We start from the raw sequence: 15,203 nt of genomic DNA, 5'->3' as shown, positions 1-15,203 counted from the left end.
CGAATTCAATTTTAATTGAAAGTAATATTTCAGCGCGGTTATCCATTACAAATATGTATTCACAATGGAACACTCTCGCCTATCAATATTCTTAAAATATTTTGACCTTTTTCATACACACAGAACTGAACGTGCCTCATACATACTTTATGCGCGAATGTTTATATGAAAATAAATTTGCTTAACTTTTAAATTCATGCATACATAATCGAGTAACATTCGTAATAATCGTAGTGAGTGTTCGATTTTCAAACAGTTCAAACATACAACAGGAAACTCGTGCAAATAAAGATAAATATTTTTAATACAATCTAATAAAGATAGAACTTAAATTATATTGTTAATTTCCTCCAAAAGTATAAGATAGTATTCATACTCTGATAATTAAAAAATAAAGTTTGTAGCAATATGTTAATAAATAAGTGTGTTCAAGTCACCACAACTTCTGCTAATTTATCATCTTTTATAAACTTAAAATGTAAGTATTTTTTTATTTATTAAATTTCAACTAATTTATTAAATACTGAATTATTTTATTACCGAAGAAATCATTCATTATATTCAAATGTGCTATACGAGTTTTGATTTTCACGATGCACTAATTGCTTTTCAACCGACGAATTTTTTAAATCACAAAAGATGAGTAACATATCATTATTATCTTAGGGTTCACTATACAAACCAGAAATTTCGTCACTACGGTGACAGATGTTTCAAAAATGCCTGATTGCGAATACGTACCTTTTACCTACAAGGTGAGATCTTTTGTTTGCATGTCGAAATTATTTTTTCCATAATACAAATACATAAAAATGTCTACTATTACATTTGCTTACGAAACAGATTACAAATTATAAAGAAATTAAAAAGGCATACGAATCGATCATATCTCCTTCTTTGAAGCAATTTTACAAAGAACCATTATTAATACACGAAGGTCGAGGGCAATGGTTGTGGGACCATCGTGGAAAACGATATTTGGATATGTTCGGCGGGGTTGCTACTGTGTCTGTTGGTCACTCTCATCCGTAAGAACAGCATAAAATAGAAACTAATAAAAAATGCAATAAAAAAAGATTCATAAATATAAGAAATTAAGTGATGCATATTTTCCAGAAAAATAACAGCTGCTATATCTGAACAAGCGTCTAAATTGAACCACGTATCTTCCGTTTATATGCATACCCATTTATATGAATATGTAACCAAGTTAACAACTAAATTTTCAAACAAATTGAGAGTAGTATATCTAACAAATAGCGGATCGGAAGCAAACGAATTGGCGTTTTTAATGGCTAGGATTTACACGCGCAACCAGAATATCGTATCACTAAAAAATGGATATCATGGTGCAACTTATGGAACCTCAGCATCTACAGCCATGAGTACATGGAAATTTCCATTCGTTGCACAACCACCTGGCTATTTACATGTATACATATACAAATTCCTTCCGAGATTATTATTGGATCTTTGATTTAAATGCCTGAACCGGAAATAGATGATTCTATAATCAATGTGTAACCATTTCAGGCGGTATATCCAGATGTATACAAAGGTGATTGGGGTGGATCAAAATGTAGGGATTCACCTGTACAAGTGATAGGAAGGGAATGTGATTGTGGAGATGAAGAATGTGTAGCTTCTGAAAAATATTTTCAGAAATTCGATGAATCATTTCGTTTTAGTTTTGCAAGTACGCACAGCGTCGCAGCGTTTGTAGCTGAAAGTATACAGGTATTCTGTGCTTCATTCTCAATTTTTCTATTTATAATTATTGACAATTACTAATTACAAAGGTTGTGCAACTTTTAGGGAATAGGAGGTGCAGTTCAATATCCCAAATATTTCCTTCAGAAAATATATAATTATATCCATGAAAAGGGTGGTCTTTGTATAGCGGATGAAGTTCAGACTGGTTTCGGTAGGACGGGAGAACATTTTTGGGGTTTTGAGAACCACGATGTGGAACCGGATATAGTAACTTTAGCAAAGGGAATAGGAAACGGATTTCCTCTTGGAGCTGTAGTGACAAGTAGTGAGATTTCCGAAAGTTTGAATTCAGCATTGCACTTTAACACGTTCGGAGGAAATCCACTTGCGTGCATCGTAGGATCAACGGTATTAGATGTAAGTATATTTCACTCTATATATTTTTTTACATGTTTCCAAAATTACTTTATAATTTTTTTAATTATTACAATTATTAATTAATTATAATATATAACGATGAATTAAAATAATTTAGATTATAAAAGAAGAAGATCTTCAACAAAATGCATATACAGTCGGGACACATTTGATCGATCGCTTAAGTACTTTGTTGTTAGAATTTCCCAATATCGTTGGTGATGTTAGAGGAAAGGGATTAATGATTGGAATTGAATTAATTTCAAACTTCAAAACGAAAAAGCCGTTACAAACGGAATACGTGCTTGAGATTTTCGAGAATATAAAAAATATGGGTGTTCTTGTTGGTAAAGGAGGGTTACATGCAAATGTAAGGTAACTGATGATTAAATATTTATAAAATGTAATAGATGAATATTTATGATGTTCAATGTACATAGGTGCTTCGAATAAAGCCACCTTTATGTGTAACGAAAATGGATGCAGATTTTACTTTTGCAGTTATTAAGAGAACATTGGAAATACACCAAGAAAAATATAAGCAGATTAAAGGATAAACGAATGTAATACGTGAATTCAGGTCCTTTTATTTGATATAATTATGTATGTTACATTTGTACAGTATATGTAGTTCTTTCATTTTATTCATGCAAATTGATTGTGTTTAAGTTTATTCTGTACATGGTCATTTACGATAAGCATGAACAGTGAAAATTAATAATTATATACAAATATTTGTTTCCTTCATTTGTCCTCCAATGAAGTACACTCGGGTACCTATCTAACGCGTTCGAGTATCTACCTATCGTGAACATTCGCAAACGCTGTGTGGCTGATAGATATCTGAATTAAAACTATAGTATCTATTAAAAGCAGATGTTTAAATTCAGTTTGAAAAGAATCGTAATTTTCATCCATACATATAATAAAAGGACGACAGAAATTGTAATCAACATTTTTATCTGCAGCTTCAATTATTAAACAGTCAGTCTTCGAAAAATAAAATGCGCATCAAATTTACTTGATAATTCGTCATATAGCATTTAAATATTATTTGATTATTCCCTGTTATTTTCATGCAAAATGCAGTTTTCTATATATTACATGTAAATTGCGGAAATTAAATACTTAAAATCACATATACGAGTACGTAAAGCAACTTGTACGAATTAAATAAGTTATTGCTTTTGATCTTAATACTTTAAAATCTCCATATTTCATATACTTGTTTAATTGTACATTTTTCTTCTATAATCTTTTCTTTCTAATCAGTTTCTCAATATGTTCTTTCATGTAAAATTCAAATTAATACATGTTTTGGAAGACTTTTTATATTATGTAAAAATACTACCCAAAGTAAATGCAAAGCTGCCAACATTACATAAAAACTATTGTATATCAACAAATGTAAATGCACTCAAATTTTTTAAATATGTGAAGACAACAATATATGGGGATTTCAAATATGTAAAAAATAAGATTTGGCACAAAATCTGTTTGTTTGAGAGAAAAAAAATAAATAAATAGAAAAATGTAATATCAACATGATACTCTATTTGCCCTTGTTATTGTCTAAAAATGCTCACTAAAGTATATTTAATAAAGCAATTATTCATTATACTGTTGCTTGTATCACAAAATACTCAGTACTTTTAGAGTAATATTATGTGGGAAAGATGCATGTATAACTCTGTTATTAATGAATAATAAATTGAATTTCTCCAATCTACTAAACATTCTTTCATTAACTAGCCTATAACAAAGTGAATATAATAGTGTTAAATATGAAATATGTAGGCACCTAATTAAAAAATAAAATTTCCAATTTTTAAGCAATCAGATTTGTTAGAACGATTTTAGAGTCTGGTAATGTATCAAGAAGGTAATGAGAGGTTTCAGCCATTGAGGCAAGATCAGCTTCTAATAATGCCAGTTGAAGTTCCCTACGTGCTTTTTGTAAAACATATACCATCAGTGAAATACCTATTAGAATCTGAAAGTAAAATGGAAAAATTATTAGCTCTTTCAATATCATAAAAAATGAATCTTAATTTTTTTTATACTAAAAATATACTTGGAAACAGAAAACAATGTAACCAGTTGCTGCTGTTGATCTATCTTCAAGGACATCTTGCATAGATCTTAAACTACTGCCCAGGTAAATATTGATGATTTGAGCAGGTAGTAAACCTAATGCACTAGCTATATGGTATCGAATACCACCCATATTGCTTACCTAAATATTTATGTATAATGTTAACAGTTTTTAATATGCTTTTTATCTATATTGTTAAATATTAATCAGAAAGTACATACGGCAAAAATGGTATTTTGTAGACCGAAAGGAATGGGAGTTAATCTTGCAAATAACACAACCTTGAAAGCTTGTGGTCCAGATATAACTCTGAGAATAGCTCTTGCAGTATCATTTTGTAAAAGAGCTCCAATAGGTAATTTAGATGACAATGCACTAAGAGTAACATGTGCTATAGCTATTCCTAAATTGGCAGACAAAACTACCATGACAATGCCTCTTAATATGCCAAATAAATAACCACTAGCAATGATAAGGAATAAATAACCGATTACAATAGGGAATGAGACCACTGTGAACAATGCAATGAATATTACAGTAACAATCCATATGTTCTGATGTTCAATCCAATAAAGCAACACTTTAATATAGTCTCTGCAGATAAAAACAATTGCACCCAAAAGTGCCAGCGTGGCAATTGTTACTACAATGTAGCACACTGAATTTGAGTGGATACAGTTACACTGTATCGAAGTAGAGTTCTTAGATGGACGAACACCAGTTTCCACATCTTCTATATTAATTATATCCATGTCCAATATGTCTATTCCTCATTATGAATAAGGAAAAAATCATTCAATTCTTTTGCTATGACCTGTTTGAAAAATGTCAAATGATATGTTAGGTACATGTAATACATTTGCTTCTTATCAGTTTAATATTAGGTAATCAGTAATATTCAGTAATATATTAGTAAAATATATATTATATTAAAGGGTAATGTATTTGATGGTATTAGAAAGAAACATATCAGTTCATTTGCCTTAAATATACGTATTGTTATGTATGTTATATATAAATCATTTATGCAATCATTTTTTTATAAATTTTATGATACTTAAATATGTACTTCAACTAATTTATACATTTATAAAACACAAATGTTTGATTATAATGTTGCGATCATTATAGTACCATGATTATAAATAAGACCACAGAGAACTATTCAATTTTGTATTTATTAAATATTTTTATATTGTTTACATAAAAACTAATTTCCTCAGAAACACGCGTAATACGGGAAAGAAACTTTCTGGTACAACAGAAATAACTCTACATTATTGTCTTAAATTACTGTAATCATAAATTCGTAAAAAAGCATGCAAATAAAAAATAACACGTAATAATATTTATTTTTACCTTATCACCTACCATAATAAACAATTTCGTAAATCGCAATTTTCTATACTTTTCCTATTATCATCAGATATTAGCAATATTATGTTTTATTTTCGATTTTTCTTTCATCCGTTATCATTCTTATCGAAAAATATAATAGTTTTGTGATAAAAAGATAAATAACATAAACTCGTAGAACATAATAATTGAAATCCGTTTATGATTTTCGTTTACGTCAAGCACTCTGTTGGTGTGAAAGCAGGAACATTTCATTTTCCAATACCACGCAGATTTATCAAAATAATTCCCATAACAATTCTATTATCTAATATTTAAATTAACAAAATTCTAAATATCATACTTAAAAACATATTTTTAATAAAAAAATTTTTCAGGATCTAGATATGGTGTCTATAAAATTATAGTTATATTTGAAGAAAATTTATATTAAAACTTGAAATATTAAAACTTTGATAATTAACTATTAACGGGTATTATTTAAATCATAATTTTTATTCAAATTTGATAACTCTGTTTTCGATGTATTATTCAAATCTTTTATTGTGTAAAATTTTAACTTTTTTCTTAATTACATATTATATCATACTATATAAATTAATACATTATATGATACATTAATTTAAATTGTAATACAAAATACACATATAATAAGTATTTTTGTTATATACATTTTGTATTGTAAATATATATGATTTATATTATATGGTGCATTTTCTCGAAAATTACTCGCGGTTCACGGTTTTATATACGAAGAAAACGAAGAAGTAAAAACAAAGAAAATCATGAAGTAGAACATTGAAGAAAAAATTAATCCCGGGCTTCTAAAACCACAAGATATATTCATATAACACTAAGGACAAATCGGTTAGATTTCATTTAGAAAGTGATAGGGCTAAGAAAGTAATATTTCCAGTTGCGCACTTGTCAACCTTGTTTGCGGTGACCGCGTCGTTATGGCGGCATAACGAATTTTTGCAGGTTACAAGCTAACAGGTGTAAGCTGAAAAACAGGATGGTCGTTCATACGTTCATTTGCTCGAATTAATTATTGTTGATAGAATACTGTGGTTACTAATATCAATCCACAATTTTAAGTAAATTCCAAGGTATCGATGTCACCGACACACAGTGCATTCTAGTTTTCTATGTGATATCGAATTTTGTAACTTGACAGAATGATTGTCAAGAGGATATTACAGTTAGGATTTCTAGTAACAGTGCTTGTAAACGTGCATAGTTCAGCCGATGAAAGTACGAACGTAAATGCAAAATGTCAATTTGGAAAGACCCTGCGGAAGCAAGTAAACGCGGAACCGCTTAATGGAACCTGTTTACGAGATATTGTAGTTCGACTGTCGAACGAGTTTCGGTCTATCACTGATGCCGAACTCGGTTTGAAGCCGTTCCAAAGAATGCTCGGTGAAATGGAGTTCATGAATGTCTCGAGTAGCTTGAACATGAGACTGAGCTTATTAGTGGATAAATTAAACAACAAGCTATTATCCTATGCAAAGCTTGTGAAGCAGAGCTATAATATTATAGAACCTATTTTGGCAAAGAACGAAAATCAGTTTGATTATTTTGAATCTATGAATGGACTAGAATTGTTATCAAATGGATTGGCTGATTTTTGCTCACAAATTGCGCAAAGTATGTAAGATAAGTTTATTTAGAACTTGTAAATTCCAATCTAATGTGATTTTATGTATTTTAGAATTGGCACTTCATCTAAAAAATCAAGAATGGAAAAACTTACATTTGTTGCCTTTTATGTATCCGGTCACTATGTGTGGTCCATCTAGTGCAGGACATAATATTGGGCCTCTTTTGTTGTCTCAGTATTGTCCAAAAAAAAATGTGCTGTTGTTGCTTGAACATGCTGTGTTTATGTCTGAGGGAGATCTTACTCTAGCTCAAATAACTGCAGAGACAATAATTGACATGTTATCCCACACAGATTATGTTAATGTTATTGGCCTCTCTACTAATACTTCCATTCATTGCAAAGATGGTTTATTAAAAGCTACAGATGTTAATAAGTTTCAATTAGCACGTTATATTCATAGTTTAACAAGAATAGGTACAATTATCTTTTTATCTGTCATATTTCCTATTTATCATTATTTATAGAAATTTTTTGTCCCAATTTTAGAAACAAATGACACAATTGAATTTGATCTTAATAAGTTATTACAGAATGTAAAGGGTGAAGTAGTGTTTATACATTTGACTAATACACTTAAGCCCACTTCACACATAAAAAAGATAAGAAACATGATTTCTGCAGAGAAAGTAAGTGGCTATATAAGAACAATATTAATTCTTTCAGGTGAGTTTAATTATGTAATTACGTGCATGAGTTGTTTGTAATATATTATTAATGTAATCGTTTTTTTACAGATCAAGAATCACATTCAAACACTAAGGATTACAATGATAGCATTCTAACTCTTCCAACACAAAATATACTCGGTTTTGAAGTATCAAAGCTGTTTTCTGATTTAAAATGTTCTGAGGAACATAAGAAAGATTATTATTTATCTGATCCATACTTTGATTTATATAGTAAAACAATGACATTGTCTATTGGGCACATTACAAATAAAGCATTAATATCTTTAGATATTAAATTACGAAATTTCCTTGATGATATAACATATTTTAATGCTGGTATGCACGCATATGCTATACTGTTCGATAATAAGGGTATAGTTTGGATTCACAAAGATTTCCCACGAATGGAAACGATGCTAGATCAACCCCTCAAAGTTAATTTACATCACATAGAAAATATTAGTTCTGAAACTGTAAGAACAATGATAGAAGAATACGAGGGTGTTATAAACGTGAAAACACAATTAGGGAGAAAGGTACATCGGCATATATAAATATACGTAAAACTCATATTGATTTAGTTTTTACATTTCAGAAGTGGTATCGGTGGAAGCATTTGACGTACATGGATTTAATAGTATGCTTAGTATCGGCAACTAATGAAAGCGTATTACCTGTCGCAAAATTAGTACCGACATTATCAATGAATATTTTGCATCATCGTCTCGATCTTTTAATGCATAGTATCACCGATAAAAGCATTCTATGTACTTATCACAACAAGCTTTTGTCCTTGTGTAAGTTAATGAATTTTTGATAATTTGAAGAAATAAAAAACTTATCTAGCATTTGTATGGAAGAATATATGTATTTATGATTTAGCAACAGGAGTGGTCTATCTTTCTCCATGGTGTTTCCAGTCTCCAATAGAACAACTTAAATTGTTAGAAACTGGAACCGTTGTAACAATGCAGAGTTACATGGCATATCTAAAGGACTTAACAGGATTACTAGCTAATCCTGGTTTATATCAATCTGTCAGACCAGATGTAGCTATGTTGACTCAAATGTTGGGATACTTTAAAGGCAGGCATATAGAAAGCACTTTAAATAAATTTATAATAAGAAGGTACATGTTATACTATTATATGGAACGAGATTTTAAAAGAATTAGAATTTTTATTTAATTTTGTTATAGATATATCGTTGGAGTCGTAAGTGGCGTATTAGAGATATATCCAGGAATTATGCTTGATTCTGGTTTTGATCCTAAGAGAAGAATGTGGTATGGAAAAGCACTGGAGCATTCTGGAAAATTAGTTTTCACACCTCCATATTTGGGTGTTGGTAGTTCTGGATATGTTGTTACTCTAAGTCACACGGTTCATCGTAATTCGGAATCAACTGCAAAGGATGATGCTATTGCAGTTGTATCTATGGATGTAGCATTAGGCTTTATTTCAAGACTTCTGAAAGAAATGTTCCCATTTTGTAATAATTCGACGGTGAAATGTTTCCTAATGGATGATAAAGGATATTTAGTCTCACATCCAGCATTATTAGAACCAACTGGTAAAATCGAGCAGCAACATTTGACTCACAAGGAATTATTGGTTGCAAATGACATATTAAATCACGAGCTTTTCGTTAAAAAAAAAGCTTGTGCAAATTACTTAGATGGTACTGTACAAAGGTATTACCAGTTTAATACTTCACTCGATGAGGTTCTTACAAACATAGTTCACGGCGAACATTGCGTCAAATACCAAGTAGCAGCTGTACCAGGAACTAATGTATTTTTAGGAGTAGTTAATGTGACTTGTAATTTATTAAGAGCATTTTGCCCATGCAGTACTATGGATCACTCATGTTTAAACTGCAAAAGAATGGAACAAACCGAATGCGAATGTCCTTGTGAATGCGCATTATATTACTCTAATTGTGCAGAATATACTATAAATGAAATGAACCTCGAATCCTGTCCGGTACCATACGAACAAGGAGGGAATTCGCAGATGTCCTGGATACAATCTACGAATTTGAAAACGTGTCCGTCCATTGACTGTAAGATATTCAAAGGAGAAAATGAGTGTCTCGGAATTGTAGGTTGCCAATGGTGTCATATGGACAATGATGGAGAAACGCCATTGCAAGCACCATTTTGTAGCGATATGTCCGTATGTTTTAGAGGTATTCTTGGACTTTTTATGCCACTTAGTGATGGCACGTACAGTAAGTATTGTATTTTTAATATATAATTTTTTTATATATATTTTTTTCTCTTACAAAATATAATTCCTTTCAGATTCTCAGTCAACAGAAGAAATTGCAGTACGCGACTGGCCATCAGTTGGGCCTGTAGCTGGTGGAATACTAGCATTTCTTTTGATATTAGGTATATTGTTATTTTGTTATAGACTTCGATCTGTTCAGTCTAGTGTAGAACATCAGTGTTTACATATACATACATCACCCGATATGCTGCGTATGACGCATTTAGAGGGTGATGCAGAACCTATGGAGTTAGAGCAAACAAAAAACAATTTAGATTCTCTGATAAGGGATGGCATAGCGCCCATTTCGCCATATAAGGTTTCCACAAATTATAGAAAACCACCTGGTGGTGATAGTGATCATGGATATAGTACAATGACACCTCACGACGATTCTGAACAACAAACATTTGCTGAACCTCTATTAGTAGTTGGTAGTAATACTGAGCCCGATCTGAAAAGACAGTCCACTTGTCTTCCCTCTCCAACAACAAATTTAGGGTCCCCTTATCATGTTTTAGCGCCAGTCACGGTTCATTGTAATATGGAAGCAAATTTTTGTTAACATCTATAACAAACAATAACCTGGAAATTTTTATGCAGGTATTGTTCCTTCAAAATAGTAAAACTTCGTTTGATTGAAATCAATGTTATAAAACATAATGTAAAAAACACACCTCAACCCTTATATCTCCAACTGACAAATGCAAACCAGCATTCTACTCCAAAGGAGTAATAAGGGCTAATTTTGAAAAGAGTTTATGATTTTTTATAAGTTCTTTTTATAAATATTAAGATTATACAAGTTATATAGTGATATATAGACGTGCATGTCTATTAGTATTATTTTAAATTAGTAATAATATTTCATTCAGATAAATCATACTTAATTCAATAATGAAATTGGATATGATTATTGACTGTTATCACAACTAGCAATGATACTGTTTTTTTTCGTTTCTATAATTAAGAATAATGCAGCAATTGTAAATGTGTTCGAATATTACTTAAAATAATCATATATTTTTTATATAAATCGGAAACGAACTATGTAACTGAGGTGTCTTGATATCTTAATGTAATAGCAAGATATCTTACTCCATAGTTCGTTTTCATTGTATACATTTTTTAGAAAACAACATCACAAATTAGCTATTTACGTACTGTGTAATGTAAGCCACGTAGTTTAAGATTTTTAATAGAATTTATTGGTAGATATAAATTCGCGTAAGCATAAAATATATATACATTTTTATACATGATAGTACTTTTGGAAAAAGTGTACAGTGACCTTTTTACGCATAATGAAACAAACTTTTATAGCTAAGAGCTAATCTCTTAGATATTTACATTTTATACGTATATACGTGACTGACTACTTATCACTTGATCTTGCCAATACACATAGTTTATTATAAACGCAGGTTTTACTATTTTTATAACTTGTAAATGTAGAACAGTTAGTTTTTGAGTACTTTACATGTTGATCAGTATTTTAATTATTAAAATATATAATTGCTGATAAAAAAATGTAATTTTATTGTTATGATAAGTAAAAATACAAAAATTATCAAAACTGTTTGTTTATTCATTGTTATGTGTTTCAGTGACTCGTAAAAAATAAATCCTCGGTAATTTGATTACTTTAGATCTATTTAAATTATGAATTATATACCAAAAAGTCAACAGCATACACGCAATAGTTTTCATTATATGTTATACTAGAACTTATATAAAATATTTTTTCCATGTAATTGTTTTATAGTTAAGGTATAAAGTCTGGATTCTTCCTTAAAATTACGAAACCTTCCATGATGGGCGTTAAAGGTATATATTCTTCGGTTGCAAGTTCTGCTCTTTCACCATATGCTAGTAAAACAGGAGTTGTATGTGTTTGGAAACCTGTAATCGTTTTGGGTTTTCCCGCTTGACCCACAACGTCTACAGCAAGACCTACCCTTACTGGTACAGCTAAAGGATTTAACTTTTCATCAAATGTTACTAACATCCTCGGTTGCATTGCAACTGCTAGCGTGTACAACAAATAATGAGATCGACCTAGAATGACTGAAAACAAAAATAGAGTCATAGTTATTTAATACATCTTAAATAATTACAATATCTAAAAAAGATTGATATACTTACTGTTTTTTACGTCGAGGAAACCAATTAAGGTAGCTAAAAGTCCAGCAAGTGCTACAGGACTTAATACTTGTCTATCACTGTGATATGGAGATAATGTCAAAGTTCCTTTACCAAGATGCGTCAAACCTTGTGCGATGCGAACCATGAATAAATTGTTAGGATCTTTCGCATGGAACTGAGCAAGCTGCCTTAACATTGCAGCCAATCTTGCGTTGTTTGTTCCAGCTCCGACCAAACCCATTGCGAAAATTGCATTATGCGCTACTTCCGGATCACTATCATGGGAGAATTTAGATAATGTATCGAGTATATTCAGTTTTGGATTGGAGACTGATATGAGTCCAAGTGCGAGTGGAACGGATCGCCTGATAACAGGCTCGCAATAACGCAATAAATGACCAAATGTTCTGTACGCCATCTCAGCACCAATTTCTTCTCCCATGGCAATTAAAGCAATGCCAAGCACGGCAATTGCTTGTCTTGAGCTGAGGTCCTTTGCTTTATCTTCCTTTTTTTCTTCTTTTTTATCTTTATCTTTACGATCGCTCTTGTCTTCCTTCTCGTTGGATGGTTCATAATGTTCAGAACAAATATGCAATAGATGTTGGATCTTCAAAACATTTCCAGTACCGGCGTACGCGCACACTTCTACTAAAGTCGTGGACATTGATTTGAAAGGTTCAGGTACTATTTCTAGGGCTGCTATTATAGCTTCTGCCGCTTCTTGTTTTCCTAAAAAGCATAATCCGAGGCCTAAAGGTAGAAATCGTGCGTACGTGTCTTTTAAATCTGCTTCTGATTTCTCCATGAGGGCGTGCATTATCGTTGTTGTAACGTAAGCATTGCAAGAACCTACTGCTACCATTCCTAGAGCAAGACCTGCCACGCCTATGACTTCCCAACTAGACTTGGGATCGCTAAGTACAGGAATTAAAAGACCATAAACAGCTTCCCGATTCGAACCCGCATATGCCAATCCAAGACCAACAATTGCACCAATACGCATTGTGTTACTGCTGTGTAATACATAATCAGATAAAAGTGCTAATGCAGGATCGCATTCAATTCTTACGCGGCAATTGACCAGACCACAAGCTAATAGAGCACCAGATTTGATATAATCTTCAGAAGAATAAAGATACTTGTCTATAGGTGTCAAACCACCATCAACGTCCCATAATAGTACAAGACCAAGGGATGCTGTTGCACTGAGCATTCCATGTTCTTTATTCTTATACAACCATTTATTCCCATCTTCAACCAATAGTTTATCTTGACCAAAAGCTGCATTGACAAAACCATTAACGAAGCTCGCAGCAAGATTTTGTCTTGCTGAATCTACTTGACCACCCCCAAATGGAGATCTAGAATTTTCTAAATGTGACTTGTATACATCCTCTGGTGTTTTTGGCTCCATTATGTCTAATTCACGCGCAAGATTAAGGAAATGGTAATTCAACAAAGAATTGGACATGATTTCAACTAGATCATCATATTCTGGAGTAGATTCTGGAAGTTCCAAGAAAATTTGCTGTCTACCTAGCATAAATGCTAGTTGCTTTTGAACAGAACTAAAAACGATAGTATATATTAATACAATTTTTTTTTAAATATTTATTTTAATAGCATCTTAACTTACAGATCAGTGCAGTTTGTAAATATATCTTCAATAAGTGGTAAATCATTCAGCTGCATTGCCAGCCTAACAGCCTGAGGGTACTGGCCAAACTTCCTATATAATTTGGCAGCAGCATGAAGCAGAGTACTATTTTCTGGATCTGCTACATATGGTACACAGCTTGTTAAATATAAACAAACTCTTTGATACGCACTTTCATCTACGTATTGCTCCAATAGATCTAGCCTTTCAATTTCCATTAGCAGATCACAAGCTTCTGTTTCAGCATTGTGGGCCATGTTATAAGGTACAATTTCATGTACCAGAGCTATTAGTTTTTTACTAATAGCTTCTGCATTGTCTGTTGGCTCATCCCATTCACCAGCTAATTCTCCTGATAGATGCCTAACATATTCATGTCCCCATTCTCCAATGGCTATAGCAGACCCAGTAAGTCTATACTTAAGACATTCTCTACCTTCACCCATAGTCATAGCAAGGACAGAAATGACATCAGAACATAATTCCTTAGACTTTACGTCTGTTATCTTTTCATAAATAGATTTCATAGTATCATAATGAGGTCTCATAAATTTAAGAGGTTTTGGAACACTAGTCATTGATGTTGTGGATGCACGGATATGGTTACGTAGAGACTCCAAAGCTGGATAATATAAACTTGTATTAGGATCTTGCAAACGTTCAACAAGGTGAGTTAATTCTTCTTGCAAAAGTTTGTCCTCTTCAGACTAAAAAAATATTAGAGTAAATAAATGTTATAATATTAAAGCTACATTTTTTTATATAGTGAGAATTTTATCTAAATTTATAATAAAATCAGATACGTTCTCTTTTACTTTTCGTATTTTCTACTGTTGAAAATGTTTTTTTTATAATAATCCTGCAGCAAAAACTACAACTCACCAATTCATTTTTATCTTCTTCTTTTCCGCTTCTGACTTCTTTGCTTGTTTTTGACTCCACTTTCACGCTTTCAGGCATTTTGTTTCAATTATCACTTAAAATGATTGCAAAATATAAAACTCAATCCACCCTTCGACCCTAGTTGGAGCGTAGGTTAGAATAAATGTAGACCCTATTTGCGAGTCACCACTATTCATCATGGGTTAGAGATGTAATAGAATTGTGACATCAATTTCTGCATTTCTGACGAAGGTTTCCAGTTCCTCCACCAGATGGGCGTTCGACTTCCACGACTGTACAGTGCACGATTGATACTGTGAATATA

At 31.8% G+C, this 15,203-nt stretch overlaps 4 protein-coding genes across 6 annotated transcripts; 2 read left to right on the top strand and 2 right to left on the bottom strand.

Moving 5' to 3' along the window:
* The first annotated feature begins 114 nt into the window (after positions 1-114).
* LOC117214042 (alanine--glyoxylate aminotransferase 2, mitochondrial) lies at positions 115-3,116 on the top strand. 2 transcript variants are annotated; one of them, XM_033459868.1, is made up of 8 exons: positions 115-478; positions 667-755; positions 844-1,028; positions 1,117-1,432; positions 1,534-1,737; positions 1,816-2,130; positions 2,249-2,505; positions 2,571-2,826. In XM_033459868.1, exons 1-8 carry the CDS (start codon positions 409-411, stop codon positions 2,581-2,583), a joined length of 1,449 nt encoding a protein of 482 aa, XP_033315759.1. In that variant the 5' UTR covers positions 115-408; the 3' UTR covers positions 2,584-2,826. The 2 variants fall into 2 exon arrangements, with proteins under 2 accessions (XP_033315759.1, XP_033315758.1); XM_033459867.1 differs by having other exon boundaries at positions 372-478; positions 2,249-2,500; positions 2,571-3,116.
* Positions 2,698-5,847, bottom strand: LOC117214051 (transmembrane protein 64). Of its 2 annotated transcripts, none has more exons than XM_033459884.1 (4): positions 5,585-5,847; positions 4,447-5,039; positions 4,205-4,366; positions 2,698-4,123 (listed from the first exon to the last, which is right to left on the bottom strand). In XM_033459884.1, exons 2-4 carry the CDS (start codon positions 4,975-4,977, stop codon positions 3,959-3,961), a joined length of 858 nt encoding a protein of 285 aa, XP_033315775.1. In that variant the 5' UTR covers positions 4,978-5,039; positions 5,585-5,847; the 3' UTR covers positions 2,698-3,958. The 2 variants fall into 2 exon arrangements, with proteins under 2 accessions (XP_033315775.1, XP_033315774.1); XM_033459883.1 differs by having other exon boundaries at positions 5,597-5,845.
* Positions 5,848-6,759: 912 nt separating this feature from the next.
* Positions 6,760-11,767, top strand: LOC117214037 (VWFA and cache domain-containing protein 1). The gene is made up of 8 exons (XM_033459860.1): positions 6,760-7,234; positions 7,299-7,664; positions 7,737-7,913; positions 7,985-8,454; positions 8,514-8,715; positions 8,801-9,047; positions 9,117-10,150; positions 10,224-11,767. Exons 1-8 carry the CDS (start codon positions 6,760-6,762, stop codon positions 10,754-10,756), a joined length of 3,504 nt encoding a protein of 1,167 aa, XP_033315751.1. The 3' UTR covers positions 10,757-11,767.
* A 56-nt stretch (positions 11,768-11,823) lies between these two features.
* On the bottom strand, positions 11,824-15,072 carry LOC117214038 (26S proteasome non-ATPase regulatory subunit 2). Its single transcript, XM_033459862.1, has 4 exons — positions 14,879-15,072; positions 13,976-14,703; positions 12,337-13,907; positions 11,824-12,258 (listed from the first exon to the last, which is right to left on the bottom strand). The coding sequence occupies exons 1-4, from the start codon at positions 14,954-14,956 to the stop codon at positions 11,957-11,959; spliced, it is 2,679 nt and encodes an 892-aa protein (XP_033315753.1). The 5' UTR covers positions 14,957-15,072; the 3' UTR covers positions 11,824-11,956.
* Positions 15,073-15,203: the final 131 nt, after the last annotated feature.

The sequence above is a fragment of the Bombus bifarius genome, unplaced genomic scaffold, assembly GCF_011952205.1.
Source record: "Bombus bifarius isolate JDL3187 unplaced genomic scaffold, Bbif_JDL3187 scf7180000009145, whole genome shotgun sequence".
In the NCBI taxonomy this organism is placed as follows: Eukaryota; Metazoa; Arthropoda; class Insecta; order Hymenoptera; family Apidae; genus Bombus; species Bombus bifarius.
This window is presented reverse-complemented; position numbering and strand designations above follow the sequence as displayed.

Coding starts and splice junctions, on each gene's coding strand:
- LOC117214038 (XM_033459862.1), bottom strand. CDS start 14,956: ATGCCTGAAAGCGTGAAAGTGGAGTCAAAAACAAGCAAAGAAGTCAGA. Junction 14,704..14,878: donor AAGAAGATAAAAATGAATTG/GTGAGTTGTAGT, acceptor ATATTTTTTTAG/TCTGAAGAGGACAAACTTTT. Junction 13,908..13,975: donor TTTACAAACTGCACTGATCT/GTAAGTTAAGAT, acceptor TATCGTTTTTAG/TTCTGTTCAAAAGCAACTAG.
- LOC117214037 (XM_033459860.1), top strand. CDS start 6,760: ATGATTGTCAAGAGGATATTACAGTTAGGATTTCTAGTAACAGTGCTT. Junction 7,914..7,984: donor AACAATATTAATTCTTTCAG/GTGAGTTTAATT, acceptor GTTTTTTTACAG/ATCAAGAATCACATTCAAAC. Junction 9,048..9,116: donor AATAAATTTATAATAAGAAG/GTACATGTTATA, acceptor ATTTTGTTATAG/ATATATCGTTGGAGTCGTAA.
- LOC117214051 (XM_033459884.1), bottom strand. CDS start 4,977: ATGGATATAATTAATATAGAAGATGTGGAAACTGGTGTTCGTCCATCT. Junction 4,367..4,446: donor TACAAAATACCATTTTTGCC/GTATGTACTTTC, acceptor ATAAATATTTAG/GTAAGCAATATGGGTGGTAT. Junction 4,124..4,204: donor ACATTGTTTTCTGTTTCCAA/GTATATTTTTAG, acceptor TTTTACTTTCAG/ATTCTAATAGGTATTTCACT.
- LOC117214042 (XM_033459867.1), top strand. CDS start 409: ATGTTAATAAATAAGTGTGTTCAAGTCACCACAACTTCTGCTAATTTA. Junction 1,433..1,533: donor AACCACCTGGCTATTTACAT/GTATACATATAC, acceptor TAACCATTTCAG/GCGGTATATCCAGATGTATA. Junction 2,501..2,570: donor AAGGAGGGTTACATGCAAAT/GTAAGGTAACTG, acceptor CAATGTACATAG/GTGCTTCGAATAAAGCCACC.